Raw genomic sequence first — 27,606 nt, 5'->3', positions numbered from 1 at the left:
TGATAGAAGCTCTAGTTATTGAACAGGTACCAGATATTGAACACTAGTGAATCATAAACCAATTGAAACAATGATATACAGTAGAAAAATAAAACGAAAATCGTGGTACCACTGTTGAAGCATTTGTTACCTCTGTTAAAATTTTTATCAAGAATTTCGGACTTTAAGAGCCACAATCTGCGAAACTTTAGGATTAGTTCAAATTTAGACATGATTTTTTGACTAGATAATGAAAACAGTCATTTTTTAATAGGAGAAAAATTGGAAAAAAACAAATAAACACTTTATACTTATTTCAGAACAGGTTTCCAAAAAGTCTTCTTCAATAAATTCTGGAAGAGAAGCAGCCATTATCATCTTTATTTTCATAAAATTTTACAAATTAAAGTGTTCAATCATTGGATCACAGAAAACGCCATTGTTTCAATTTTGTTCCAAATGTTCGGGCTAGGCCGATGGGGGGTTCGGAATTCGAGGGTTTTCTTCCCGTCTCTAAGTCGACGGCATCCACTAGCAGCAGGAATCCGGGTAAGTCGCCTACACTTAACACACAGCAGCTGATTCACCCGATGGGGGAAGAATTTTGTTTGCACTTCGGTGTACTTTGTATGGGTATCACGGTGCAACTTGATGCAACTATTTTGCCACCACTTAACTAGACCCGATTTCGGATAAACTTGAGATAAGTCGCTTGGTTGGACTTTAGATAAGTACTTTATTGGAACGAAGTGAAAGATCCGTGCGTTCGATTCAATGTTATTTTCTATTCTAACGTTCAATCTAGCAGTACTCGTTTCGTAAAGAAATGCATGTAACAGTTATTGAACAAACATCGGTTGGTGTTTGGAAATATAAACAAACTGTTTCTTGGTTGCTAGCTCAACCAAAATCGCCTCTGCAAAGCATGCTATCAAGCAAAATATCTCTAAAAATCTACAATGTTTACGTGTTTAATAATTAGAACATTCCTGCCACAAATTTGCTAAATCTCAAGGATGGTGTTCAGTACATAGTGTTCTTACCCTACCATTCACATTCACGTGATGTAAATAAATTTCACGTATGAGAAGAGTGGGCCATGAATGAAATTCGGAACCAAATGGAATATTAAAAAAAGGCTTCTGAAATCGCTAATCTCTATTTTCATTTTTATACTATTGTTAGTTAGCGTTTGTCATAGTACAGCATATTGAAAATTATCTTGGCAAACAAAGGTGCTGAAAATTGCACTAGTGATATTTCTCATGACCCATTATAACCGTTATATCATGCCCAAAATATTGAAGATCTCAATGATCAATGACATAATGTAAAAATCTTTCTTTACCAAAACAATCAATCATAGCATACTTTCATTTCGGAAAAATCTTAAACTAAAGACATGTGATGAAAAAAATGAGTCACTAGTCGCAATTTTTGACTCGTGACTATGACATAATCCCGTCCTTGATCGGGTGAATCGAGGAAAAAAACTGGACGAAATAAAAGTAGGTACCGTCAAACGGGGCATCATGCAAAAGCAGGGTTAGATGCAACATTTGTATACGACAACACTCATTCAATTTTTATTTCAATATATTAATATAAAGTTATCATTGAATGATAACAAATTGATGATTACATAGTTTTTGACATCGTGAGAAAGTTTTTTTAAGTTTTTGATTATCTTTAAAAATTTAAAAAATTGAGCAATAGATGTACAAATTTTTACATTTTTTATGCCATAAAAAACTTTAGCTAGTATGACGAATTGACTTAATGCCATCACCTACAAACATTATATTGCTTTCATTATCCTATACCAACACTGTTGGTGTATAAATACTGTACGGACAATCGCCAAATTTTTTTTTGATAAAAATTCTTATAAAGCTTAGTTCTTTTAGAAATGGGACAGTTATGAATGCGTGTATCTCAAAAACCTTTCGTTTGTTCTAAATACTTTCTATGAAGGAAATGAAGGTAATCTTATGATAATTCATGAAAAAATTTGAAAAAAAATATTTATCGTTTTTTGTTAGAATAAATTCTACTTCATTCTTGGTACCTCACATCGGCCAGCGCACACTTTTTTCAGTCATGATATTGATCAGTTTTTCAAACTTATACTTCGTCTAATCTGTATTTTAGGTGGCTACATTCTCCTCTTTCAATTCCTGCCACTTTTCGGACCAATACTTCTCTTTTAAAAGAAACTGAGGGTAATTTAGTGGATACAGCTGTTTCGAAATAAACAAATTTGATTATTTTTGAGCCAATTTTTGAGCGTTTATAATGGAATTTCTGCTGGCAAAATCTGGCTAACGAAGTAAAACCATCATGAGATTAAACTTAACGTATAATCTGTTAGTATATATCGTAGGTTGCGAAGGGTACATAAAAGATAACTCTTTTTAGGCTTTTAAAAACAGCGAAAACCTTAGTTTTCGTTTTGAAATTTTTTGTTTTTTTCCACAGGAGCAGAATTTTGGCAAATCAATATATTTTATACAAAATAATCAGCAAATACATACTTTAATATACTCGGGACCTTACCACGAGCAGATATGGTTTTGGATTCAAACGCTGGAGTTTGTATACAATAGGGTATTTCATAAGTTTTGTCGTTCATCAGAAATCATCTGTCCCATAGCCACGGAACCGGCTATACCGCTTACGAGCTGTGGAACTAGCTTAAAATTGTTGTTTGAGGTTAGGTTTGAAAGACTCATTACTAGGCAACACTTTCAGCTTATCGGAGGATTTTGTTTTGGAAATTTCAGTGATCTAGCCTTAGTTTTTCGCCTATTGAAAATTAAAAATGCTTGTATGAGACTTAACTTCCCCGATGACCCTTAGCCAAAGTTGCCGATCATATGCTTCACTCCAATGCTTGATTTGAACTTTGTGGACATTTTTGACAGTGTGCAATACTTTTCCACAACTCACACACAGTAATTCTTCAAATAATCAACGGGTTTGTCAGCTATCAATTTGATAATGATGGATTTTGAATAAAACTGTGCAAAATTATTGTTTCCTTTTTCTCTTGCATTGTAAATATTTCAAAAACGCGTAGATTTTAAAATTTGAAAAAAATAGGTCAGATAGTACTTTTCAAAGGTAACAAAATGCTGTCAAAATTTTGAATGTCCGATTACTAGTAAACGAGCTATTAGCAAAAGAAAGTGTCCCATTTCTAAAAGAACTAAGCTTTAATTCAGTTAGCTGTCTGGGGCAAAATGCAACAAAATGTAAATCAGAACTAAACCTCATAAATCGCGTTTCCGTATGCTGGGATATGATTCTTTTGTATTATGCATTTGTTAACATTCAAATTTCTTCCATCCGAAGATTTATTATCATGATTTTAGCTAATAGAATATTTTGTATTATTTTTTACCCCTAAATTTATGCAGCAGATTAACACTTTTTTCTTAAAAACTTTTTTGACAGAAAAAAATTGAAAATTTTATTAGAACAATACCAAAAAATTACTGCAATTGGTGCTTTATGCGTTATGACATCACAAATTTATCAAAAACTATAAATTTTAAAACGTCTTCATTTGTTTTTTCATGAATTACAGAGTTTGTTGCAACTCACCCCTTTTTCTTAGTAGGGTGAAAATCGCATGTTTTTGTTAATTTAAAAAAAAAAACTGGTAAAACCAATAATTTTTCTGACTATGTCAGTTTGGTGTCCCATCAAACTTAAAACTTTTGATGTACAAGAGGTATGATTATCTGTAAGCATTATGATTTTAGAAGCCATTGAAGTTGAAAATTGTTGCATGTTGCCCCAGTTGACGGTATGTGTGAACTCGAAGTAGAAAATATTTCAGCTTTCCAAGGATTGACGAAAGGGATCAGTTGATAGAATATTGTTGAATCGAACGAAATTTTGCACATGGTAATAATTGGAAAAGTTGTGAATATCGGGATTGAAAATATTCAGCTGGACTCAACAGTACTGCGTCTTCGTTCTCATGGCGTCGGTTAAGTGTTTTTAAAATCAGTTCACAGATTTTTGAAAAGTTTTAATCACGCTTAGTGTTAGGACTTGGTGCTGCAAGCTTGGTTGTTCAGCTATTGTTGAAGTAGTTGATAACGGTTAGTTCAAATTTCGATGTACCATCCTAATATATTTCCGCAGTCTATACTTCCATGTTTACTGATGAGTTTGCAGTTTAGCCGCTAGAGGGTGTAGAAGAGAATGATGTAAAGAAACAGAAAAGATAGGAAGATTAGGGCGCACTTTTGAAACGTGGTCAGACGTACGTGGTTGAATTGTTGAGTTCTTGGATTATTATCTGAAAAATTAAGATATTTAACGATTGTAAGTAAACAATAATTAATAGAAATAGAAAAAGAAACATATACTTACCCGAATCATACTTACCAAAATTGTAGCAATAACAGCGAGTTGGAAATTAGATGTTGGAAGGAGAATAAGAAAATTGAGGTTACGGAATTTGTAAGTTAATGATCAATAATGAAACGAAATTGAATTGTTACTAATAAAATATTATAGCTTTTAGCAAAAGTTACACACAATCAAATAGTGTTCTACGCTCAAAAGATCCGATCGAAGTTCTCTTTCAACAATCTAAAAGAAATTCCAAAGATATGGAAGGTAAACAACCGGACGTAAACAAGGGTAGTTGCGCAGCTTGTAAGGCGCCAGATACCGATGAAATGGTGCAATGTGACCACTGTGACACCTGGTGGCACTTTGGATGCGTGGGAGTTGGCGACAGCATCAGCGAACGCAGCTTCACTTGTCCGGCGTGCCAAAAAGCCACGGCCATAGTATCAAGAACGGATAGTGGTAATACTAAGGCAGAAACTATAATACCCACAAGTGCTGTTGCCAGAAGTACATCAGCTTCTTCCCGGACTGGATCTCGGTTAGTCCTGCAACGACTCGAGGCGGAGAAAACATTGCGTGAAAAGGAGCTGCAATTCGAACGTCGAGATGAGGCAAGGAAACGCGAGCAAGAGCGGATACAAAAGGATGCAGAGTACGAAAGACGACAAATGCAAATTGAGGTAGAGTTCCTGAGGCAGAAAATTAAAGCGCTAGAAGTAGAGGACGATGCTGTAAGTGTTGCCAGAAGCCGTAAGTCTGTGCATAGCGGAATCAAGAAAGTGGAAGAATGGCGTAAGGGGCTACCACTTTTGGTTGCTCAATCGACAATGCAAGAACCGAGACGTCCGGAGTTAATTGATTTCCCGGGGAAGCTAGCCCACCAAGCACATAATGATATATCTGAAATTTCGAAGGTTGTCCGGAGCAGAGTACCCACACAGAGTGTTAATACCCGATTGGAACACAAAAATTCCCACCTGATTGACTTTGGCCAAGCGACGAATTCGGTTACCAATTTATCCGGTCTGTCAAGAGAAGTTTGGCCGAATGTTAGCACGATCCTGAATGACGTCGGTGTAGATAACAGAGGTGAACAACATCGATTCGGTTGTGATGTGGTGGCTAAACGTGATCATGGACCTACAACGAGTCCAACGCAGCGTCAGTTGATTTCACGACAGCTTATGTCGAGCGATTTGCCAGTTTTTTACGGAAATCCTGAAGATTGGCCCGTCTTTATAACTACATTCCGTACGACATCCGAAGCATGTGGATACAATGAAACGGAGAATCTCGTGAGACTGCAACGAGCGCTCAAAGGTGCCGCATATGAAGCTGTGCGCAGTCGGCTTATGATGCCAGAAGCGGTCCCACTTATTATCGAACAATTGGACACTCTTTATGGGAGACCAGAACTATTAGTTCAAACGTTGTTGCAAAAGGTTAGGCAAGTACCGGCCCCCAAGGCGGATAAGTTGGAAACCTTGGTGACCTTCGGCCTAGAAGTGCAAAATCTTAGTTACCACCTGATTGCCGCGAACCAACAGGCACATCTCAACAATCCGACACTGTTGTTTGAGTTAGTGGATAAATTGCCCACACATCTTCAGTTAGATTGGGGGCTACATATGGAGAATATTGAGACGGTGGACCTACAATCTTTCTCAGCGTATATGGGGGTACTGGTAAGGGCAGCTTCCCGTGTTACGAGGAACCTTGAAAGTTTGCACCCGAAAATATCAAATAAACTCGGACGAGGCGAGAAAGGAAAAGAGAAAAATTTCTGCGGTGCCCATGCTGAAAAGGATCTAGATTCCGAAGGGGAAGGGCCAGATGGTTGGGAACAAGCTCCACAAGCTGTTATGGCTCACACATCTAACGATATTTCGGCGGACGGAGCAACGATGGTGGACGTTCCACACGCTGGAAGAGTGTTCAGCCCAGCTTGCTTCATTTGTCAAAATTTGACTCATCGAGTCAAAAGCTGTCCAGAGTTTGGAAGAATGAGCATTGCAGATAGATGGAGGAAGGCACGTGATTTGAATATTTGTCGCAGTTGTCTAAGTTGCCATGGAAGACGACCTTGCAAGTCTGCTAAGCAGTGTGGGATTGGTGGGTGCCAAAAGAAACACCATCCATTGCTACATGAAAACCGGGATGCCAACGTGGAACCTGAAGCAACAGGTGCTGTCAACAATCACCATCACGCAGAACCTTCCACACTGTACCGGATTCTGCCTGTAACATTGCACGGGAATGGACGGACAGTGCAAGTGTTTGCCTTTATGGATGAAGGTTCATCGCTGACTTTAGTCGAAGAAGAAGTCATTGATCAGCTGCAGATTAAAGGAGAAGCAGTGCCGCTATGCTTGCAATGGACGGCGAACGTAGAGCGAAACGAAAGGAATTCAAAGCGGATCTCGTTGGAGATAAGTGGTCAGGTTAACCCTGGACAACTATTTAAATTGAAGGATGTTCGCACTGTAAGTTCTTTAAACCTTCCTAAACAAACAATTCAAGGCGCAAAGTTGGCTCAAAAGTATCCTCATCTACAAGGGTTACCGATTCAGAGCTATGAGAATGCGATTCCAAAAATTCTAATTGGTAACGACAATCTTCACGTCGGAGCAACACAGAGAATAAGGGAAGGAGCTATCGGGGAGCCGGTAGGGGCCAAATGCCGATTGGGATGGACAGTGTATGGCGCCCTGGAGTACGGATCTCGTCGAGCGAGCATGTTTCATATATGTGAGTGTGAACACGATTTAGAACTACATGAGTTAGTTGAGGAATATTTTCGAATCGACAATTTGGGAATAAGAGCTACAAAAAAGCTGGAATCCGAAGACACGAAGCGAGCCGAGCAGATTATGAAACGAACGACGAGACGAATTGAAGGCAGATTTGAAACTGGACTCATTTTCAAGTACGACTATTTCGAGCTTCCGGATAGTATGCCGATGGCTGAACGTAGACTACAATGTCTTGAAAGGCGTATGGCTAAAGATTCAGTGATCAGTGAAAGCGTCCGACGCCAGATGAAAGAATATGTAGATAAAAAATACATTCACGAAGCCACCGACGATGAGCTGCGGAGTGCAGATCCGCGAAAAACGTGGTATTTACCATTGGGAATCGCAATCAATCCGAAAAAGCCTTCTAAGATACGTATTTTTTGTGATGCTGCAGCTAAGGTCGGAGGTATCTCGTTGAATACAGTTCTAATGAAAGGACCAGATCTCCTCAGCTCCCTCCCCCGAATCCTTTTCGGGTTTCGTGAACGTCCGGTAGCGATATGCGCCGATATCAAAGAGATGTTCCATCAAGTTAAAATACGGAAAGAGGATCGAGACTGCCAAAGGCTATTGTGGCGAGAGAATGTAAAAGAAAGGCCAAAAATTTACATCATGGACGTAGCTACATTCGGATCGACTTGTTCGCCATGCTCTGCCCAGTACGTGATGAATCTCAATGCCAGCGAACACGAACAAGATTTTCCCGATGCTGCGGAGGCGATAAAGAAGCGGCACTATATGGACGATTGGATGGATAGCGTCGATGGTGTAGAACAAGCGGTTAAGCTAGCTCTTGAGGTGAGGACAATTCATTCGAACGGTGGTTTCCAGCTACACAACTGGTTGTCTAACTCCCCTGAATTTCTGAAACGGGTCGGGGCTTCCAACGGTTGTGCAGAAAAGCCTTTGAATCTAGACTGTAGCTCCACTGAACGAGTATTGGGGATGTTCTGGATTCCTAAGTCCGACATCTTCACGTATCAAAGTGCAATGAGAATGGAACAGACACGACCGACAAAGCGCGAGGTGCTCCGAGCTGTCATGTCGTTGTTCGACCCATTGGGACTACTGTCGTTTTTCGTTGTCCATGGGAAAATAATAATACAGGACATATGGCGGGCTAAAACAGAGTGGGATGAAAAGATTCCACACGAGATAAGCGAGAGATGGCAATCGTGGGCCAAATATTTTGAAACGTTAAATAATATACGTATTGAGAGATGTTATTTTCCAAATTATACCACTGATCAGTTGAAAGAAGTGCAATTGCACGTTTTTTGTGACGCTAGCGATAGTGCCTATGCGTGCGTTGCGTACATACGCGCAAAGGTCAAAGGGAAGGTTCACTGTTCACTCGTAGCCGGTAAAGCTAAGGTGGCTCCGTTAAAGGTATTGTCCATTCCACGATTAGAATTGCAAGCTGCCGTCATTGGAGCACGAATGCAAAACACTATCGTAGAATCTCATAGATTGGAGATTGAAAGAAGTGTCTTCTGGACTGATTCGAAAACTGTTTTAGCATGGCTAAATTCAGATCAGAGAAAGTATACTAAATTTGTTGGCGTTCGCGTTGGCGAAATATTGTCTTCATCAAAAGCAGAAGATTGGAGATGGATACCTTCTAAGCTAAATGTGGCGGACGACGCGACAAAATGGGGTAAAAATCCGAACTTTTCGCCAGACAGTCGATGGTTTCGAGGACCGGATTTTTTGTCGGAAGATGAATCTGCCTGGCCAGCCAATACGAATTCGACCTGCGAAACCAGAGAAGAAGTACAACACTGCCTCGTGCATATATTCGACAAAGTTTTGAAAATGGTTAAATGGGAGGATTTCTCTAACTGGGTGCGACTGTGGCGTGCTGTGGGATACGTGCATCGATACTGTGACAACTTTCGAGCTCGATTTCTTAGGCAAAAGCTGAAAAGCGGACCACTTTCACAAAACGAGTTGATCAGAGCAGAAGCGACTATTTTCCGGTGGATTCAAAAAGAAGCGTACCCTAAAGAGTTCAAAGCGCTAGCGCACGCGCTTTCGTCGAACATCAAAAGTGTGAAGCTGGAATCGTGTAGCCCGTTGAGAAAATTATCACCATGTCTGGACCACGAAGGAATTATCCGTTTGGAAAGTCGCATCGTAGCAGCCTCGTATACTTCATTCGACGTCAGGTATCCCATCATATTACCCTCAAACCACGCTGCAACAAAACTGCTTTTAAATTGGTACCATCGTCGCTTGTTGCACGGGAACCATGAGACAGTAGTTAATGAAGTACGTCAAAAATATCACATCTCTAATCTCAGATCCGTCTTGCGTAAGGTGGTCAAAGGTTGTTCATTTTGTCGGGTTAGAGGGGCTAGGCCATTGGTTCCCAGAATGGCGCCACTTCCCGAAGCGAGGTTGCAAGCATATATTAGGCCGTTTTCTTTCACTGGACTGGATTACTGTGGACCGTTCAACATCAGAATTGGCCGGGCCACTGTGAAGAGGTGGATTGCATTGTTCACCTGTCTGACGATACGGGCAATTCATTTAGAAGTCGTGCATTCGCTCAGCACGGAATCCTGCAAAATGGCCATTAGACGATTTATCGTACATCATGGGTCACCGAGAGAAATATACAGCGACAACGGCACCAACTTCGTGGGCGTTCGAAATGAACTTTCCCGAGAGATAAAAGCAGAGGAATTATCGGAGTGTTTTACAAACGCCAACACCAAATGGATTTTCAACCCTCCTTTGGCTCCGCATATGGGTGGAGCGTGGGAGAGACTGGTGCGCTCAGTCAAAGCCGCGATGTGTGCCATGCAAATGACGAAAAACCCTGACGAAGAGACATTCGCCACAATCGTTCGAGAAGCGGAGGACATCGTGAACTCGCGCCCTCTCACTTTCATTCCCATCGAAAACGGACAGCAAGAAGCTTTGACACCCAACCACTTTTTGAAGTTAAGTTCGGACGGGGTGACTCAGACGCCGAAAAGGTTGAAGGACGATAGATCAGCACACCGTAATAATTGGAATCACCTTAACAATGCTGTAGATCAATTCTGGTACCGATGGGTACGTGAGTACTTACCTACAATTACACGACGCACTAAATGGTTTCACGACACGAAGGAAATCGTACCTGGGGACCTTGTGATAATCGTGAACGAATCGGAGCGTAATGGATGGACAAGAGGAAGAGTGGTATCTTTATCGACAGCGGCTGACGGAAGGAAACGGCGAGCGGTAGTTCAAACATCTTCTGGACTTCTTCGGAGGGCGGTAGCTAAACTTGCACGATTGGATGTAGGAGGTAAAACTGGGTCCGATTGACGATAGTGCCCAGTGTTACGGGTCGGGGAATGTTGAAGTAGTTGATAACGGTTAGTTCAAATTTCGATGTACCATCCTAATATATTTCCGCAGTCTATACTTCCATGTTTACTGATGAGTTTGCAGTTTAGCCGCTAGAGGGTGTAGAAGAGAATGATGTAAAGAAACAGAAAAGATAGGAAGATTAGGGCGCACTTTTGAAACGTGGTCAGACGTACGTGGTTGAATTGTTGAGTTCTTGGATTATTATCTGAAAAATTAAGATATTTAACGATTGTAAGTAAACAATAATTAATAGAAATAGAAAAAGAAACATATACTTACCCGAATCATACTTACCAAAATTGTAGCAATAACAGCGAGTTGGAAATTAGATGTTGGAAGGAGAATAAGAAAATTGAGGTTACGGAATTTGTAAGTTAATGATCAATAATGAAACGAAATTGAATTGTTACTAATAAAATATTATAGCTTTTAGCAAAAGTTACACACAATCAAATAGTGTTCTACGCTCAAAAGATCCGATCGAAGTTCTCTTTCAACAGCTATTATGATAATATTGGGATGAGCGTTTTTGAGATATGTTTAGCGGCCATTTTGGTTTTTGGTTTCCAACTGAAGCTATGGCAGAAGCTTCTACTGATCCAGAGGTCAACAGGATTACATGTGTTTATGAGCGGAGTTTGTGAATTTGACAATGCTGGATTAATAGAGGGGGCAATAGGGGCTATTGCACCGCAAACCCCTCCATCCCTCCCCCCCCTCCCCGAGAGAAAAAATTAACAATACTTTAATAATATTACTTCAATTTCTTCTAATCTATGAAATGAAATCAAAACTAAGAAATCGGAATGAAAATTTGAAATAGTGAAGTGAAGGAGTTCTTCCGTATTTTGCGGGCTGAGAATATCAAAATCTTCGTATTAAATTTCAACATTTTCAAAATAGCAGCTAATATCGCCAAAATAAGCTGACAGTGCTAAAAGAGAACAGAAAACCTTTATGATGAACATTTCCGAATTTTACCCGGGTAGTATCAAGTCTTGTGTTGTTTCTTTAGATACTGAATTTTAGTTTCATGGTATTTATCAGAATTTCGAGAACCCAGGATCTTTGTTCAAGATACTAAACTCATTTAGATTCCTTATATGATTTTTTCAATGAAAACTGTTTTTGTGTTTTAAACATTTAATCTCTATGTTGATTTGTTTTTTCAATTGATCATTTTTGCTCTAATAACCCTTTGGCTTTGAGGTCATCGAATGAATCTTTTGTCACATTTAGAATACAATTTGACAAAATTTTTTTCATCAGAACATATTCATAAACATCTCATGAAAATGGTTGTTTTGTGTTTCAAAGATATAAAATTGAAACACACATTTGATGCAATTTCTGCTTTGGCTCTGATTGTAACTTTGTTTCTCAAAACATGATTTGAAATTATGATTTAGATTTGAGACACTGAATTGTGGTTCCTTGTTCCTACAACCTAATTTAAATTTATTTATTTTGTTTATTTTTTTTTTTTTTGGAATTTTGTATTGTTTGTTTGTCATGAGGGAAATATTTCTCGATGAAACACAAACCAGACGATCAATGATAAAATGATAAACATTTAAAATAAATATCCATTTTCTAAATCGGAGAATTTTATTTGGTAAAAGGGTATGAAAAAAAATAAATATAATTGAAACTTGCATTTTGTAGCTCAAATCAGAGCTTTCATATTTAAGATATTTCTAAACTCTTCCGCAATGTTTGCACGTGTTTATTTAACAATTTCTATTTGAAGATACCAGAAACTATTTTCTACGCAGAAAACATGCCTATTTGAAGACAGTTTACTACACTCATCTCCAGTTCTTTTACACGTTCAAAGTGTTTTGTATTCTTAGAGATAGCATTTGAACAAAAAAAATTATCATACGGGCCACCAGAGAAAAATTGCCCCGGGCCCCTCGAATTCTGAGAGATTCTTGAAGTTTGATGATAATTCTTGCTTCGAGCGGCAAAATCCCGAGTTTTCAGTGATTCTGGGGATCATTGATATGAATCTCTAGTTTCAACCATAAATCTACTGCTAACGACGACAAGGTTTTAGAATGCAATCTGAGAGCTGAATTGAAATTCTCAATTTAAAAGGCAAATCCATAAATAATATTGAGTTCTAAGTTATAGCAAAAAATAATTTAACCTTAAGCCAGAATGAAAGATTAAAATACAAAAGTAGAGATCTGGATTTAAAAACCAGTCCACAAACTTATGATTGAGTTTTCTTTTTAACGAATAGTCACCGTTGGTAAATTTTTGATATGCTAGTTTAATGGCATTGCGGTGAACGAACGTGATTGAGTTTGAGTTAGAGATCTGATTATGGTCCTATAATTTTTTCCATCCAAAAATATAATATTTGATTATGATTATTGAAACGAAAATGCTATCCGTTTTTGAAGTTTGCGCCAAATATTTGAATGTTCGATGATTTTGATGTAAAAATTCAAACATTTGCATTACTAAAATCAAACGATTTCAAGATGTGAAATCAATTATTAAGTACGAGACCTGAATCAGATATAAAACAACAAGTCTTAGACTGAAGTCAAATTTAAATCTTTTTGATGCAACTTTGGGTGACTCCGGTGATTTTTCATTCTTTGGTACAAAAAAAAAACTTGAGCGACATAGAACGGCCTATCTTTGGCTCGAAGCAGTAATTTATTTGATTAAGTAATCAGTTCTGAAAAATGCAAAGAAAGTAGTTTTAAATTAATAATACCAATGAACATGATTCGGTGATTTTCTCTTGAAAAGAGACTGACCAGTTAAGGTAAATATTGAATGTGAAACTGAAGGTAGAATTTGCTTTTTGTATCTGCGATTTGTCAAAGAGCCGCAAATAAGATTCGTTTCTGCAACGTAAACCTAATATTCCCGATATCTTAAATTTCATTTTAAGACTAAAATCTGAATTTGAGATCCTAGTTGAAGTGTGAAGATCCTTCAAAAAATTTGAAACATCAATTTAGAAACTAGAATTTGGATTTGATGGAAAGGTTTGAAACGTAATACTAGAATCTGAGGTTAAGTTTTAGGATCCCATAACTAAAAATTAGATTTTTAAATCGAATATGAGAAAAAAAGGTGGCTTTAGAGATACGTCAGAGATGTGAGTTTATCGTTCCGATTATTCATCATCTTAAGCTAGAAGTCAGCGGAAACCAAGATTTGAATCAGAAAATCGATATCGTAGTCTGAGGTCTGAATATACTTGAACAATGACAATCTGAAAATATTACTAAGGTTGAAATCTGATTTCGGAATAAGTTACAGAAGTCAAAATTCAATCTGGTCAATAATTTTGATAATTCAAATCACACAAAACCAACGGAAAAGAGAGAAAAAAAAATTTAACATGTTTCATATAAATTCGAAAATCAAACTTTTTGTTGGAAAAGTGAAGATGTTGACAACTTGTACAGAATAATTAATAAAAATATATTCATTGATTTTTTTTCGATAATAAATTAAACGTTTAGAAGCTTAATGTGTAGGGAAAATAATTTGCTTATATTTAATGGGTTTTCTTTAAAGCGAACAAAAACAGTCGTGAATGAGTGAATAGACGTCACAAAATAAGGAAAGTTTTTAATTTTACGAGAAAGCTTTGACATTTTATTATGAAATAAAACTTCTTTGCTAATAATTAGACGATTCTGAAATACTAAATTTTTAAGAAATTGGTTGGAATCGAGTTGAGTTACAACGGCGCGAATGAGTGAATTCGCGTCAAAAAAAAATTATAAGAGAAAAGAGCTGAAAGCTGTTTTGACCCTCCAGATGGTCGAATTATACAATTTGAAAATAATTGAGTTGATTTTCCAATGAGTTCGTAAATTTCAAATTAAAAAAAAACAAATACATTGTTAAAAAATTCAATTTTTATGAGAATCTTCAAATGAAGACTGTAAGAAACAGTAGGGAAGTGTGGGGTGTGACTTTTTTCTATGCTTCATAACATATATAAAAAGAAAAAAAAATGGAAAGGTTTGAGACATTTTTAAGGTCTCATTAGACATTTTTATTAAATTTTAAATATTTTTTTTTCGATTATAGTCGTTTTACCATTTTTATGGCATTCGCGACTTTATCAACGTTGCAATTGGCGGATCGTTATTGAAAAACTTATCCGGTACAACTGTGTTCGATGTTTACTCTTGGGCTCAAACTCGTGGACATCGACTCAGGAGACAACAGACTTGCCAACTGAGCTGCATCACAAGCCCGTTGAAATAAATTAATTTCCCCTGTCTGTTTAAAAAAAGTTTTTTGATTTTGAATTTTGAAATATTTTCGAGAATCGTGGGCCACCCTATCCAAATTGACTAAATAACGTGCTAGGTTTATTAGTGAACCCAAACTGTAATTTCATGATTCATTTAATTATTTTAAAGCGATTTCAGATGAGGAAATAAAAAAAAACAGAGTTGTGTATGATCGAATAATTCCTAAAACCTGGCCCGCGAACGTTTCAACAAAATTCATTATATAGGATGGACAAAATGTTTTTCATCACTCTTCATTTGTCATTAAAAAAACTTTACAGATAGGAAAAACGTTTTTTAAGCTCTGAGTGTGTATAAGGTGGGGTTATACCCCACAAAGTTTGGCCCACGATTCCCCACAAGCTGTGATTTGCAAATTGGATGCATCTGTGTGACTTATTGATGTTTAATCAAAATTCCTTTTCCACGTGAAAAAACATGACAAAACTAAGATCATAAGCGTATGAGAATATTTTGTTATGGACTTTAGGTTCCTTATCAATGCAGTATCAACATTGGTATACAGATACGTTTCCTTGAATTTTCATTCCGTTATAAAATAAATGTTGTTTGATACTAAAGTCTCCCTATTTTCAGCAAAGCTGATGATAATTGAACTCATGTGTTTAAATACCTCCAATGTGATTCAACTCTTTCCCTCTGATGCCTGATATATAAATTAAATTCGAAACCAGGAAACACGCCATTGAGTCATCTCGGATCCACAATCGGCCACGTTTTTATCCCCACCAAACCGTACAAATGGAATGTTTGCACTTTCTAGCTGCCCCGACATCAATTTAATCAAACACGCTCGAGTGACCACTGGTAGACATTCCGGGATCGGAACGGGTTCCGAAATTCGGACGGTAGGCTCTGATCTGTATCTACTCAGCTCACTGGACTTTCCCCGTCGAAAACTAACCAAAGTCCGTTCTCGTCTTTCGGGGGTCCCGCTCAGAAGTCACCCGCTTTCGGTAACGCTCGGATGAGCTTTTGTGCCGTCTTCTGAACAAGTGGCTCTTCTGGTCCGTCCAGAAATCTCCGACGAACGACGAGGTTAGGGCGTAAATCACCGACGCTTTTTGCATTCCGAGACGTGTGATGCGGCGTGTGAAAATAGGTCGAATTTTACGGGGGTCGAGCTTCGGTTCATTCAAAGTTTAGTTTAGACTACCAAATCGTTGAGCTTGACTTACGACATTTAACTTTGTCTACCCCCTATGATGACATCCTCATTCGATTGTCCTCCCAAATTTATGTTCAACTTTGGGGGTCCCGTCTCAAATAAGAAAATTAAATCCAAACTGGTACATGTGTCTCATGTTTCGCAAAAACTCGCACAATCTTGATGACAAAATTGGTGTAAGGAGTTGCTCAAAACATGAATTGAACAGAAACATTTTTCATATTTAGTATTTTATTTTCCACGAAATACAATATAACGTGATGGGACACAAACATTCGGCCAAAATATGTTTGGCAAAAATTAAATAGGTTTAATGGCACATAAAGTCGCAGGATATTACGCAGATGATTGATAGGGTGACTTAATGAGGCATTCCATTTAAAATTCATTAGTCCTATCATCTTTTCAGCGTACTGTCAAATCGTCATAGCATCCATTCAGCCTTACAACCAATAAAGCTGATAACTATTTGGCCTATCGTCCATTTGACCAAATGACCATAAAACTTATCATCCATTTGGTCTAACATTCTCTCCATCAAACAGTTTTCGGCCGAACAACCTTTCGATTGTATGACTTATTCGGCCTAAAGTCCATCGACCGAATTATTAAGAATAAAAAAATCATGTTTCCAACGAATTGTTGGAAGTTTTGAAGTTAGAAAAAAAGCTTTCTGATGAGAAGAGATAGGGTAATGCACAACCTAAAGACCAGACCTAAACCTCTCCGACTTTCATCCGGCTGTTATTCTCAAATAAACAAAAACACGAACTTACCTTTAAAATTCAGTGAAGTCTCCAGCATATCAACACGCTCACGGTTCAGCTCTAACGTAACGATTGTTCATCACAAACTACAGATTATTCACAGCACACATACCGTGCGTCGGTAGGAAAATTGCAATCATCAATTTTCCGAGCTAATTTTTTTCACGGATTTTTTTTTAAATGGTAGGTTGTAAAATTTTTCTCACTGTTACACGTTAAAATAGGATTCACTCACGATTGTCGACGAAAGAAGTTTGTGTTGATTGTAACTACATACATAGGGCGGCTGCCTTGACTTAGACATTGGCCGTATTCGGGGCACTCAGGCGGGAGCTGCGCGGCTCGATTTGCAGCGATTTGCAGTACAGCTCGTCGTCGTCCAGCAGCAACGAGGTGTCCAGCAGGTATGAGGTAACTTTCGGGATGTGATCGATCTTGTACGGCGTCTGCTGGAAGTGGCGGATCTCCCGGATCACGTGGGCGATCTGTTAGGTGAAAGATGAAAATATGGAACATGAATGAATGGATATATTTCATTGAGCTTAGCATCCAGTAAAAAATAAAAATAAAAGGATGGTGCTTTTAATAACATAGTTTGAATTTCCTACACAGAAAGAAAAATGTAATCCTACTTTACAAGTGAATTTACGTTTCCGCATCATTTCTGAAAAAAATATGGAAAAGACTATAGCATCTTTGCAACTATAATGAAATTTACATGAAATTGCGAGCAAAACACGCAGAAACTCAATGGGAATGCATGTTCTAAAGGACATTTACATGAAACTGCATGTGCTCCAAGCTGTCAACACACTTGTTGTTTCGCTCCAATTCCCGTAGGAATTGAATTCCGTTTGCTGCTCGCAGAATATTCTAGCAAGGTAAGTTCTGATCAAAAATCCATCCAAATGTTTGTGAAACGACGGTGTTGAATAGTTGTAACCAATCGTCACTAATCTTTTCACATCGAATGATCTTTTTTTCAGAAACCATAAGAGCCAAAAGCAGCGGGCTAATGCAGCTTAGGACTTAGCACGGAGTAATTTGTTTGTATTCTACAGTCTGCTGTCCAATTCCCGGGGGAACTTCAAAGACTTATTAACAGGTGTAAATATCAAACATAAAATCTGCTAATAAAGTATGAATACCTGGTCAAACTTGTGTTTCCTATCTTATTTCGAGCATTGCAATCCAATAAGAATTTTGAATTGGGGTAATAAAATGTAAACTTCCAATAAACAAAGCAGATGAGAGCTTCTGGGATTTTACATGAAGTATGCAGTATCATCACATGCAAAAGGCCGATTCCCTTCTACCCATGTACTTGCATGTAATGCTACATGGATTTTTCTAACTGTGTATGTTATGTCCTTCTCATCGCTGCACTGCCTAGGTCTCGGTAGGAGGCAGCTAATTACCTTCGAGATTTTTGCGCGTCCAGAATGTCTACTTAACATTTTCGTCGCGATGGGACCAATATTTGGGTGACAGTTGAAATTCTCAGAGCGAGAAAGTAAAGAGGGAAAATTGCAACGTGTGGCTAAACTGAGCGGCTTACTTGAGTAAGAGAGCGTCACACGTTTTTGATGTGACGGGGCCTCCCACCGGTCACCCATATACAGTTAGCACGGCAAAGCCGAGCGGTTAAGACGTGTTTTTTCTATTGAAGGCGTGAAAAGTCAAGTTTTTTTTTTCAACTACATAGGAAAAAGGGGTTTAAAGGCTTGAAAGTTGTAGGCTCCCCTAAACCGATATGGACTCGTTAAGGCTTAATAATTTTTACCTAAACATTCGAGGAATCCGGAATCTGAAGCACCCGCAAATCTACGATTTCATCGCAGACCAGCTTAAGCTGATACCGATCGAGGTCCAAGCCATCCTAGTTGATCTGACGGATGGAAAAGTATACGTTGAGCTCAGTTATCAGCAAAAAGTGCAAGAAATCGTTGATTCTATCGACGATAAACTTGAAATCACCTGCGATGGCAAATCTCACAAAATGCGCATTTTTGTCGAAGATGGCGGCCTCGACGTCAAACTTCATCAACTTCCTCCTAAAATTCCTGAAGATGGGATCAGGTATTATAGGCAACGAGACGGCAACAACATCAGTATTTCTTATGAGAAATGCAAATCAGCTAGATTTTTCGACACTTTGAGCGGAGTAAGAATCGCAAGAATACAACTTTGTCGAGCAATTCCGCCATACGTCAGCATACGAGGATACAGCACCTACGTCACATATAATGACCAAGTGCAAACATGTCGACACTGCAGCAATGTAATGCGCCGAGGAAGGGATTGTGCGGAAAATCGCGCATTTCTGCCAGAACAGGAAAGGGAGATCCGCTCCTACGCTGATATCACAGCAGGAAAACAAACACCAACCAACCAAACAGCCTCCCGAGCAACAACAGCAACCACTGCTCCACAAACAGCTACAGCTACTACCGCTGTAGTTCAATCACCCAACCAATCGGATCTAGCAAACCGAACAGAGATCTCTAAAACCGTTCCGGATCAACGTTCAACTTCAAAAGACCGCACGACTACTGACATGGAAGCACCAAAAGAGTGATAAATAATCGACGTAGAGATCTCCGATGATGATGATGAGGAAATGACTGAAGACAGGGTTAGTGTTGAACGACAGAACAGAACAATTACAAGAGCGCAGGCATCATCTCAGACCCGAGAGACAAGTAAAAACAAACATTCCGCACCAAAATGATCTTATCCACAGATCGATCATACACAATTGCAACCATCAACACAAACGCTATCTAAAATAACATCAAACTCTCAGCTCTCTCTACTTTTATAAGAATGCATGATATTGATATTGCTTGTTTACAAGAGGTTACATGCTCTCATTTCTCTATTCCTGGATATGAGTCAAGGAAGATTGAAAGAAGGTAGTGCCGAGAGCCATATTGGATTTTTTTTATCGTGACGTCACTGTTGCCAAGCTGGCGAAGGTTTATACTGGTAGAACTCAAATTTAAAAGTTAAACACATTAAAGAACTAAATTAAAATCCAATTTGATTCGGATTATGTTGTAAGGCCACTAGTTGATTGTGCTATGAAGTTTCTTTGTGTTTAATAGACTGCAGTGTGTATTATTTTTGAATTTGTTATTGAATGCACAGTCATGCTCTATGTGAAACGAGCAAAAATAATAATTTTCCCCTTTCAAAAGGTCTGATTGGTAGTTTATGGCAGTGCACCTCATGTCATGATTCCAATCTAACATAGTGTACCATATGAACTTCTAATTTAGAACTATTAACCCCAATAAAACCATTGCAACTTTGGTTTACTAAATTCCAATAAAAGATTGTGGTTGGATTCGAAAAATACTATTTTTGGTTATTTAATTTTATCAACGATTCAAACCTAAATGATTTCAACATTTTTAAACAAATTTTTGAACTAATCATCAAGTTTTGTCAATTTGAGTTAGGATACCTCAGCAACTTCAATCGTCTGAATTAAAGCAAAACAACTACTACATTCAACTTGTTTAGTACCTGTCTTGAAGAACAATAATATTTCTAGAATTGTATGCCTTCAAAGTTGAAAAAATCTTCAATTTTTTTTTATTGCTAACAAAAAAGGAAAAATTTTCATATAAATTCACAGATTATTGGCAACAGTGACGTCACAGGCGGTACTAATACTAAAACAAGGCTGCCTCGGCACTACCTCCTTCAAATATTCCTTGGATATGAGTTCCTAACAAATATTGACCACCACAAAAGAGGAACAGCGATCCTCGTTCGAAATGGAATTGAGATACATAGAGTGAAGAGAAAGTTAGACTCAAGGTTAATATGCATCACGATGGAAAGTAACGTCACCATACTAAACGTTTATGCACCGCCTGGTACTAACAACAGAGCTTTAAGAGAAGATTTTTCAACAAAATTGTACTCAATTACATACCACAACACCAAACCCTTCTGGTACTAGCCGGCGATTTCAACTCCATCGCTGATCCGAGGGACGCAACTGGCACGTCTAATCTTAGCATCAACTTGCAAAGATTAATACGCGCCGAAAATTTAACTGATGCCTGGAGAACTTTTCACCGTACCAACGAGTTTACATTCGTGCGTGGAGCATTAATGTCTAGAATCGATGCTATCTACGTAAACCAACCTGTTGTAGGCCGCCTACTGAGCTGTAACAATTGCGCCAACTGCTTCAGCGACCACAAAACAGTTAAGGCAGAAACACAATACAGCGTCGGACGTCGCGTCGCGTCAGCGTCGCGTTGACATTTCATTTTGGGGATACCATTTTCCGTTTGAGCCACCACAATGGTGCGTCGCGTCAATGAAGGCATTGTACTAAAATGCAAAACTTGTTCTAAACAGCAGCGTTCTACAACGTCGACGCTCTGTTTTTGAAAAAAATCAAAATCAGCAGCTTTATAAATATTCCGACTTTGTGTTTTCTACAAAGTTTGAAACTAATAAACTCGAATCTCTTATAATCACCCATATTTTCTAATCGATTTAACAAATTTTCGAATTTTATCATTAAGAATGAATATTTCATTGTGCTTTGACACGTTGAGAAAATCATTTTTTTTTTCGGAGGTTTCCATCGATGAAAAATCATAATGTTGTGGAGTTGTAAATGTATACAAATGGATTTTCGGATTGATAGTTTTTCTAAAAACACTCAATGAAATAGTTACATTTATTACTAATCTAATCAACATATTTTTATACATTTTTTCTCAATCTTCCACTTTTTTCGTGTAAAATTAACACCGTGCAATTGAGGAGTTGGGGAGCCTCATAAAAATACTCTTCCGTTGAGGTTGGTTGGTTTTGATCCTCACTAACTCACCTAAACACAAGGCTGGCTTAAATTATTCGGTTCGTGCAACAGCTCTATCTTTTGATCGATTCAAATCCTTCCCGCAACTGATCGGCTACATAAGATGCTTGAATTCGACGGACGCTTTTATGGAAACCTAAAAGAAATCATATATTTGTAATTTAAAAAACAAATCTGTATTTCAGCACTATTTGAAATACCTTACCTGCTGTATCTCTTATTTTGAATAAATTTCACAATACCTCCCTTCCGTGGGGCAGCAGCCGTCCTTCAACCAGCGAAAACTATGGTGAAATTGAATTGGGGTTGTTTCGCGACAACAAATCAGAAAGTGGGGCGAAAGCGCAAACCAAAACAAACTTTCGGTTGCTATGTCTTTCGACGCTGCATTGTGATGCAAAAATCTTCGGTTGCGTCGCGTCAGCGTTTTAGTACTCGACGACGGCGTTGACAGCTGACGCGACGCGACGTTCGACGCTGTATTGTGTTTCTGCCTTTATTTTGAAGATATCACTTCCACTCACGGTTCAACACGTTCCTCGACCTCCTTGGAAGTTAAAAAACTATCTTCTCACAATAGACAACCTTTCCGAGCTTCGCGGTAAATTGAATGAATGAAAGTCGCTATTCCAAACTACGCAACTGTGGTCGATTGGTGGATGAACTTCGCGAAAGAAAATGTAACGTCTTTCTTCAAAAGGAAACACCGGCTGAAGGTGAATCAATTCGAAAATACACTCAGCTTCTATTATTGTTCCCTGCGTTTGTGCTTCGCATGAGCTAACCGATAACACCGCACAAATCAACCAAATAAAGACGATCATGCTCGACAAAGAGAAAGAGTTATCGGCATGCCTACAGCGAATTTCTCTCAGTCGCCTGCTGGATCAGCAATCGTATGTGTTCGCGTGAAATATGTTTATATCGTGTGTAGGCGAGCATAGAATCAAACAATCGTCGTGAAATCATCTAATTGGCACAAACCATTTGTGTAGTCTATGGCCCGCTTAACGCTGCGAGATTTTTTTTTGGAAGACAAACGTGTTAAAGTAACTTCAGTGGGTAGTATATAACTGGGTAGCGAAATAGTGAACTTTGCTTCTCGGTTGTGTTCGTAATGATTTGCGTTTACTATCGGCATTGGCTGATCTTTTACACAAACATATGAAGTAGAGCTAAACCAACTGGACCAAATTACAAAAAGAGGGAAAATAATTTTTTAAATTGTCCTGAAATGTCCTGATTTTTGAAAAACGGTCTTAAAAATGTACCGAATTGTTTGACCTTTAAAAACATATCTTAACTGTTTTTGAATTTTTAGTTTAATCATAAGGATATCGACAAGGCCGGATTAAAGGGGGGGCAAAAGGGGCAATTGCCCCGGGCCCCCCGGCTCAAGGGGGCCCCCCGAGGGAAAAAAAGTTTTAACATTACTTTAATCATACTACTACAAATCCATGAAAAGAAATCAAAACTAGAAAATCGGAATGAAAACTTGAAATATAAAAACTAAAGGGCCCACGTGAAAAAATATCTAAATTAGTTTTTGTCTTAAAAAGTTAAGGGGGCCCAGCAGCAAGCAGTGAAGGAGCTCTCCCACATTTTGTGAACTGAGAATATCAAAATCTTCTGGACAAAACCGAATTCGAAAAAAAATTAAGAAGAATATGAGGCAAAACACCTTAAATTTTCATTTTTTTTATCGAAACATAACAGTTACAATATTCTGTACAGAACAGGTAAAATAAAAAAAACATCTCCTCAATTTCATTACCTTCAAACGTCTTGCTCAAAAATTATGTTTGTTGTTACGTAAAGTTTCCAAGTTATGGTTTACTGCACTTAAATAGCAGCTAATTTCGCTTTATGATAAACATTTCAGAATTTTACCCAGGCAGTATCCGGGCTAATATCGCGTATTATAATAACTTTTCACCTTTCAATCATTATTATTGAAATTTTCATTGGTTTATAAATTCCAAACCCTTTTCCCTCCCTATTTTGGAAAGTAAAATCTTTAAAAAAAACTGTATTTGCTTAAATTGGACAAATCGACAGTACACGGTTTCTTTATTCAATTTCCATACCAATTTCTGTCTTAGACTTGAAATTTGTACTGGAACATTTTCAATTAATTTAACCAAAATGTTATCATCTACTGAAGTGAATATCCTTAATTGAGCATATCATTTTCCAAATGATCATTCTCAAATTATCATAAAAACGATCTGATAGTTGAGTTGCTTGTATCATTGAGTGATTTTCTTAATATGAATTTGTCTATGATGTTTTTCCAGATTTAATTCATTGGGCTTTTCAAATCTTGTGTTGTTTCTTCAGCTACTGAAGTTCAGTTTGATCATTTTTCTGAATTTTGAAAGTTCAGGATCTTTGTTTTGAGTAAAGCTGCCAGAAGTTTTTCAGTGCGTACCCGGGCCGGACAAATCCAGGCTATTTTAGCTAACAACCTGGAAAAATTCGGGCATTTGATACCAAAATGTCGACCAAAAACCCGGGCAATATCTGGGCGAAATTGATCAAATACCAGGAAATACTCAACACAAATCGAGAAAAAAACTTGATTTTTTTTCGTCGGCAATTTCTAAATCGTATTTTAAGCTTTCAAAAAAAACTTTTCATTATTAATTTTATAAATCTTGCTCAAAAAAATCCGTTTGAAAACAATACAACACAATATGATTTTCTCTGTTTGTTTTGGAAAATAATGTGAATAAATCCGGGCAAAATCCGGGGTTTTTTCAATGAAATTCGGGGAACCGGGCCGAACCGGACTTTTGTCAAATTTTGTGTTAAATATCCGGGCAAACCCAGATAAAACCAGGCAATCTGGCAACCTTAGTTTAGAGTACTAAACTCATTTGGATTCCGTATCTGATTTTTTTTAATGATAACTGATTCTGTGTTTCAACCGATCATTTTTGCACTAATACCCCTTTGGCTTTGAGGGCATCGAATGAAACTTTCGTCACATTTGGAATAACAATTGGATAAAAAAAATTATCTGATGAAAATGATATTCAAAAACATCTCATGAAAAGATTTTTTTGTGTTTCAAAGACATAACATTGAAATTCACATTTGTTGCAATTTCTGCTTTTGCTCTGATTGTAACTTTGTATCTTTTTTTTTTTATTTAATTCATATTTTGTTTCTCAAAACTTGAATTGAAATTATGATTTAGATTTGGGACACTGAATTTTGGTTCTGAATATAACGTGATTTAAAGTTTAGAATTCTTAAACTTTTATATCTGAATCTCTATGCCATAGAGTCTATGGAATATGGATTTAATTATTTTGTTTATTTTTTTTTAACTTTGTTTTCTATGTTTCAAATCTTCAAGATACTTCCTAATTGTCACGAGATAAATATTTCTCGAATTAGCACAAACCAAACGATCACTGATGATATGAAAATCATTTAAAATATCTATTCGGTCATTTTTTTTAAATTAGAGAATTTTAGTTGGTGATAAGGGTTTAAAAAAATGAGAGTTAAATTTTCGCATTTTGCAGCTTAAATTAGAGTTTTCATTTCTAAGAAATTTCTAAACTCTTCCGCAATTTTTGCACGTGATTGATTAACAATTTTTATTTGAAGATACCAGAAACTATTTTCTACGCAGACAACATGGCTATTTGAAGATACTATACTGAACTCATCCCCAGTTTTTCACTCGTTTAAAAGCTTTTGTATTTTCTGGATAACATTTGAAAAAAAATCGAATTATAGGGGCCCCCCGGGAAAAATTGCCCCGGGCCCCCCGATGGCTTAATCCGGCTCTGGATATCGAGCAAATATATAATAATCTTCGGTTCAGTTGATACTTAAATTGTGCTGTTTTATGTAACTTCCTGCCAGACAATATACTTTTTATTTCTGTTGCTTAAATTAAGGCGTCTACAGTACCTTTATTTTTCCATTATTTTTGCAATTTAGGTAAAATTATTGGTGTCCTCATTTTTTTTTTCGGTATCAAGCCATATACTCAGCCCCAGTTTCTGTTTTAGACTGCGATCGTTTGTGTTTCCACTCAAATCCGTAGTCTTCCTTCGATTCCACGAACTTCAGCAGTGTTCCGTCTAGAATTTTAAAATCGACAAAGCTCTCAGGGTCGAATTATACTGCGGAAATCAATTTTTATACCACCCGTCCATCGAGAAGTGCATCCAGAGTCTCGATGGATCGGGAGATCTAGTTCAGAGAATATTTTCTAACAAAACTAGAATCAAGCAAGATAACAAACGCACATAGAGTGTTTTTTTTCAGCTATTTGGGTCCATTCGGACTTTCCGCGCCCTTAGCTTCATGAAAAATAGTGAGAAATTTTCTATTGTCCGTGTGCTCGAACTTATCATTTAAGATTTTTTTTAGATTTAAGCTATTCAGATTTCAGATTTTTTCTCTAACATTAAGCAAAAAGATTTGTTGGTCATTTGTTTTATAGAGTAATCATTTCGAGCTGCGTAAAGTTGAAAATCTTCCGAGGATTTGCACTGTACGGTACAGAAAATAAGATCATCACTTAAAGCTGCTTGATTTGCTAGAGAGAAATTCAGACTTTAAATTGTTGAGATAAGAGGTCGTAGAGTGTATGCTGAAAGAGTGTTGTCTATGAATATTTACATTGTCCCCACCTTTTTAAAAGGAAAGCTTCTCTTTAGTACTGTGTGGAACCATAGATTAGAGTCTTCAGGTATATTCAAGGGAGTAGGGAGTAAACATTCCCGGATGAACCTAGGGCTGCAAGCTGAGAGCACTTGTTCACTCACCGATAGTTCAATGTACTTAGTCTATACAAGCATAATTTTTTTTTGGAAAATTATTGAACAATGTTCGATGGAAAAAAGATTTATCATATTACGAACCACCGTAGTGTCCATTTCAACAGAAATAACACTTATTCGAGCATTTATGGATTGGAATTTGAATCTGCCAATAGACTTCGAAAGCTTCTTCAAGTGGCCACACTTTCGAACATCAATCTTCATAAATCACAACAAAAGAGCCTACAAATAACGATTTGCCAAATCGTTCGTTTCGGAACAGTTATTTACACAAACAAACCTACATCTAACTAAACCGTTTCCCATCCGATACTCACCATTCGCATTTTGGAAAAATTGAGCAACCGATCCGGAGTGAAGTCCGGGGTGCCCTCCTCGATGAAGGAAAGATCCGTCAGATACATGCCCAGGTAGGGGATGCAGGGCGGATCGCAACGGTGCAGCGCCTCACGCATGGCCCGGAACCGGCCATCGGAACACACCACCGCCTGCAGCTTGGTGATTGTCGTTTTGATCTGGAATTAGGAAATAAAAATTGGAAGAGCTGCCGTTAATCACCGAACAGAGTGCAATGGGTACCATTGCTAAGAGAAGAAATTTTCAATTTTATGCTTCAAATCCAACGGAATTTTTTTTAACCAAATAAATTGAATTCATAAATTGGAGTTTGTTTTTTTAAATTTTTAATAAATCTATTTTAAAGCCTCCGTCATCGATTATTCAGCGAATATCTTTTCTCTCTATAGATAATAATTTTCTCAAACAGACTTAAACTTTTCTTACACTGACTTTTCCAACTTTCTTAAGGCCGTTTTAAAGGGGGGGGAGGGGGCTAAGGGGGCCCCGATAAAATTTAAGTTTAAACATTTCTTTTATAATACTGTTTAAAGTTCTAGAAAACTAGGAAAGAAAATGAAAATCAGAATAAAAATGTTTGAAGGGTGTTCGGATCAAAAATGGTTCTACTTAAATTCGCCATATTTTTTGTATTCATTCATATATGAAGCCTGAACACCTCTTACCCTTGTATATATATATGTGTGTGCTCTCTCCTGGGGCTCTCCACCTGGGGCCTCAGACAATTTCCCAAACCGGCACTTGCCCTAAGGCAATACTTCGGCAGGGGGTGTTTAATTCACGCATATGCGCTACTTATGCAACACTCGCCAAGAAGTTCATATTTAAATTAAATATCATCC

General features: G+C 37.7%; 2 protein-coding genes across 7 annotated transcripts in view; one reads left to right on the top strand and one right to left on the bottom strand.

Moving 5' to 3' along the window:
- LOC129755947 (ras-specific guanine nucleotide-releasing factor 2-like) overlaps nucleotides 1–27,606 on the bottom strand; it is a 546,013-nt gene that overhangs the window by 153,491 nt on the left and 364,916 nt on the right. For all 5 annotated transcript variants that reach the window (XM_055752664.1, XM_055752665.1, XM_055752668.1 and 2 more), the window contains 2 exons: nucleotides 26,725–26,922; nucleotides 16,757–17,232 (listed from right to left, as the gene is read on the bottom strand). In XM_055752664.1, coding sequence (XP_055608639.1) covers nucleotides 17,044–17,232; nucleotides 26,725–26,922 — 387 coding nt within the window. In that variant the 3' untranslated portion in view covers nucleotides 16,757–17,043. The remainder of the gene's footprint in view (nucleotides 1–16,756; nucleotides 17,233–26,724; nucleotides 26,923–27,606) is intronic.
- On the top strand, nucleotides 4,119–10,997 carry LOC129755946 (uncharacterized). 2 transcript variants are annotated; one of them, XR_008739356.1, is made up of 3 exons: nucleotides 4,119–10,742; nucleotides 10,817–10,880; nucleotides 10,938–10,997. XR_008739356.1 is itself a non-coding variant. In XM_055752663.1 (3 exons), the coding sequence occupies exon 3, from the start codon at nucleotides 4,608–4,610 to the stop codon at nucleotides 10,464–10,466; it is 5,859 nt and encodes a 1,952-aa protein (XP_055608638.1). In that variant the 5' UTR covers nucleotides 4,119–4,317; nucleotides 4,392–4,455; nucleotides 4,513–4,607; the 3' UTR covers nucleotides 10,467–10,949. The 2 variants fall into 2 exon arrangements, 1 of the variants encoding a protein (XP_055608638.1); XM_055752663.1 differs by having other exon boundaries at nucleotides 4,119–4,317; nucleotides 4,392–4,455; nucleotides 4,513–10,949.

This window comes from Uranotaenia lowii, chromosome 3, assembly GCF_029784155.1.
Source record: "Uranotaenia lowii strain MFRU-FL chromosome 3, ASM2978415v1, whole genome shotgun sequence".
Taxonomy (NCBI): domain Eukaryota; kingdom Metazoa; phylum Arthropoda; class Insecta; order Diptera; family Culicidae; genus Uranotaenia; species Uranotaenia lowii.
Note: the sequence above shows the minus strand (reverse complement) of the source record. Positions and strands in the feature narration are given on the sequence as shown.

Bases quoted from the DNA above. Each gene is read 5' to 3' on its own strand.
- LOC129755946 (XM_055752663.1), top strand. From the start codon at position 4,608: ATGGAAGGTAAACAACCGGACGTAAACAAGGGTAGTTGCGCAGCTTGT.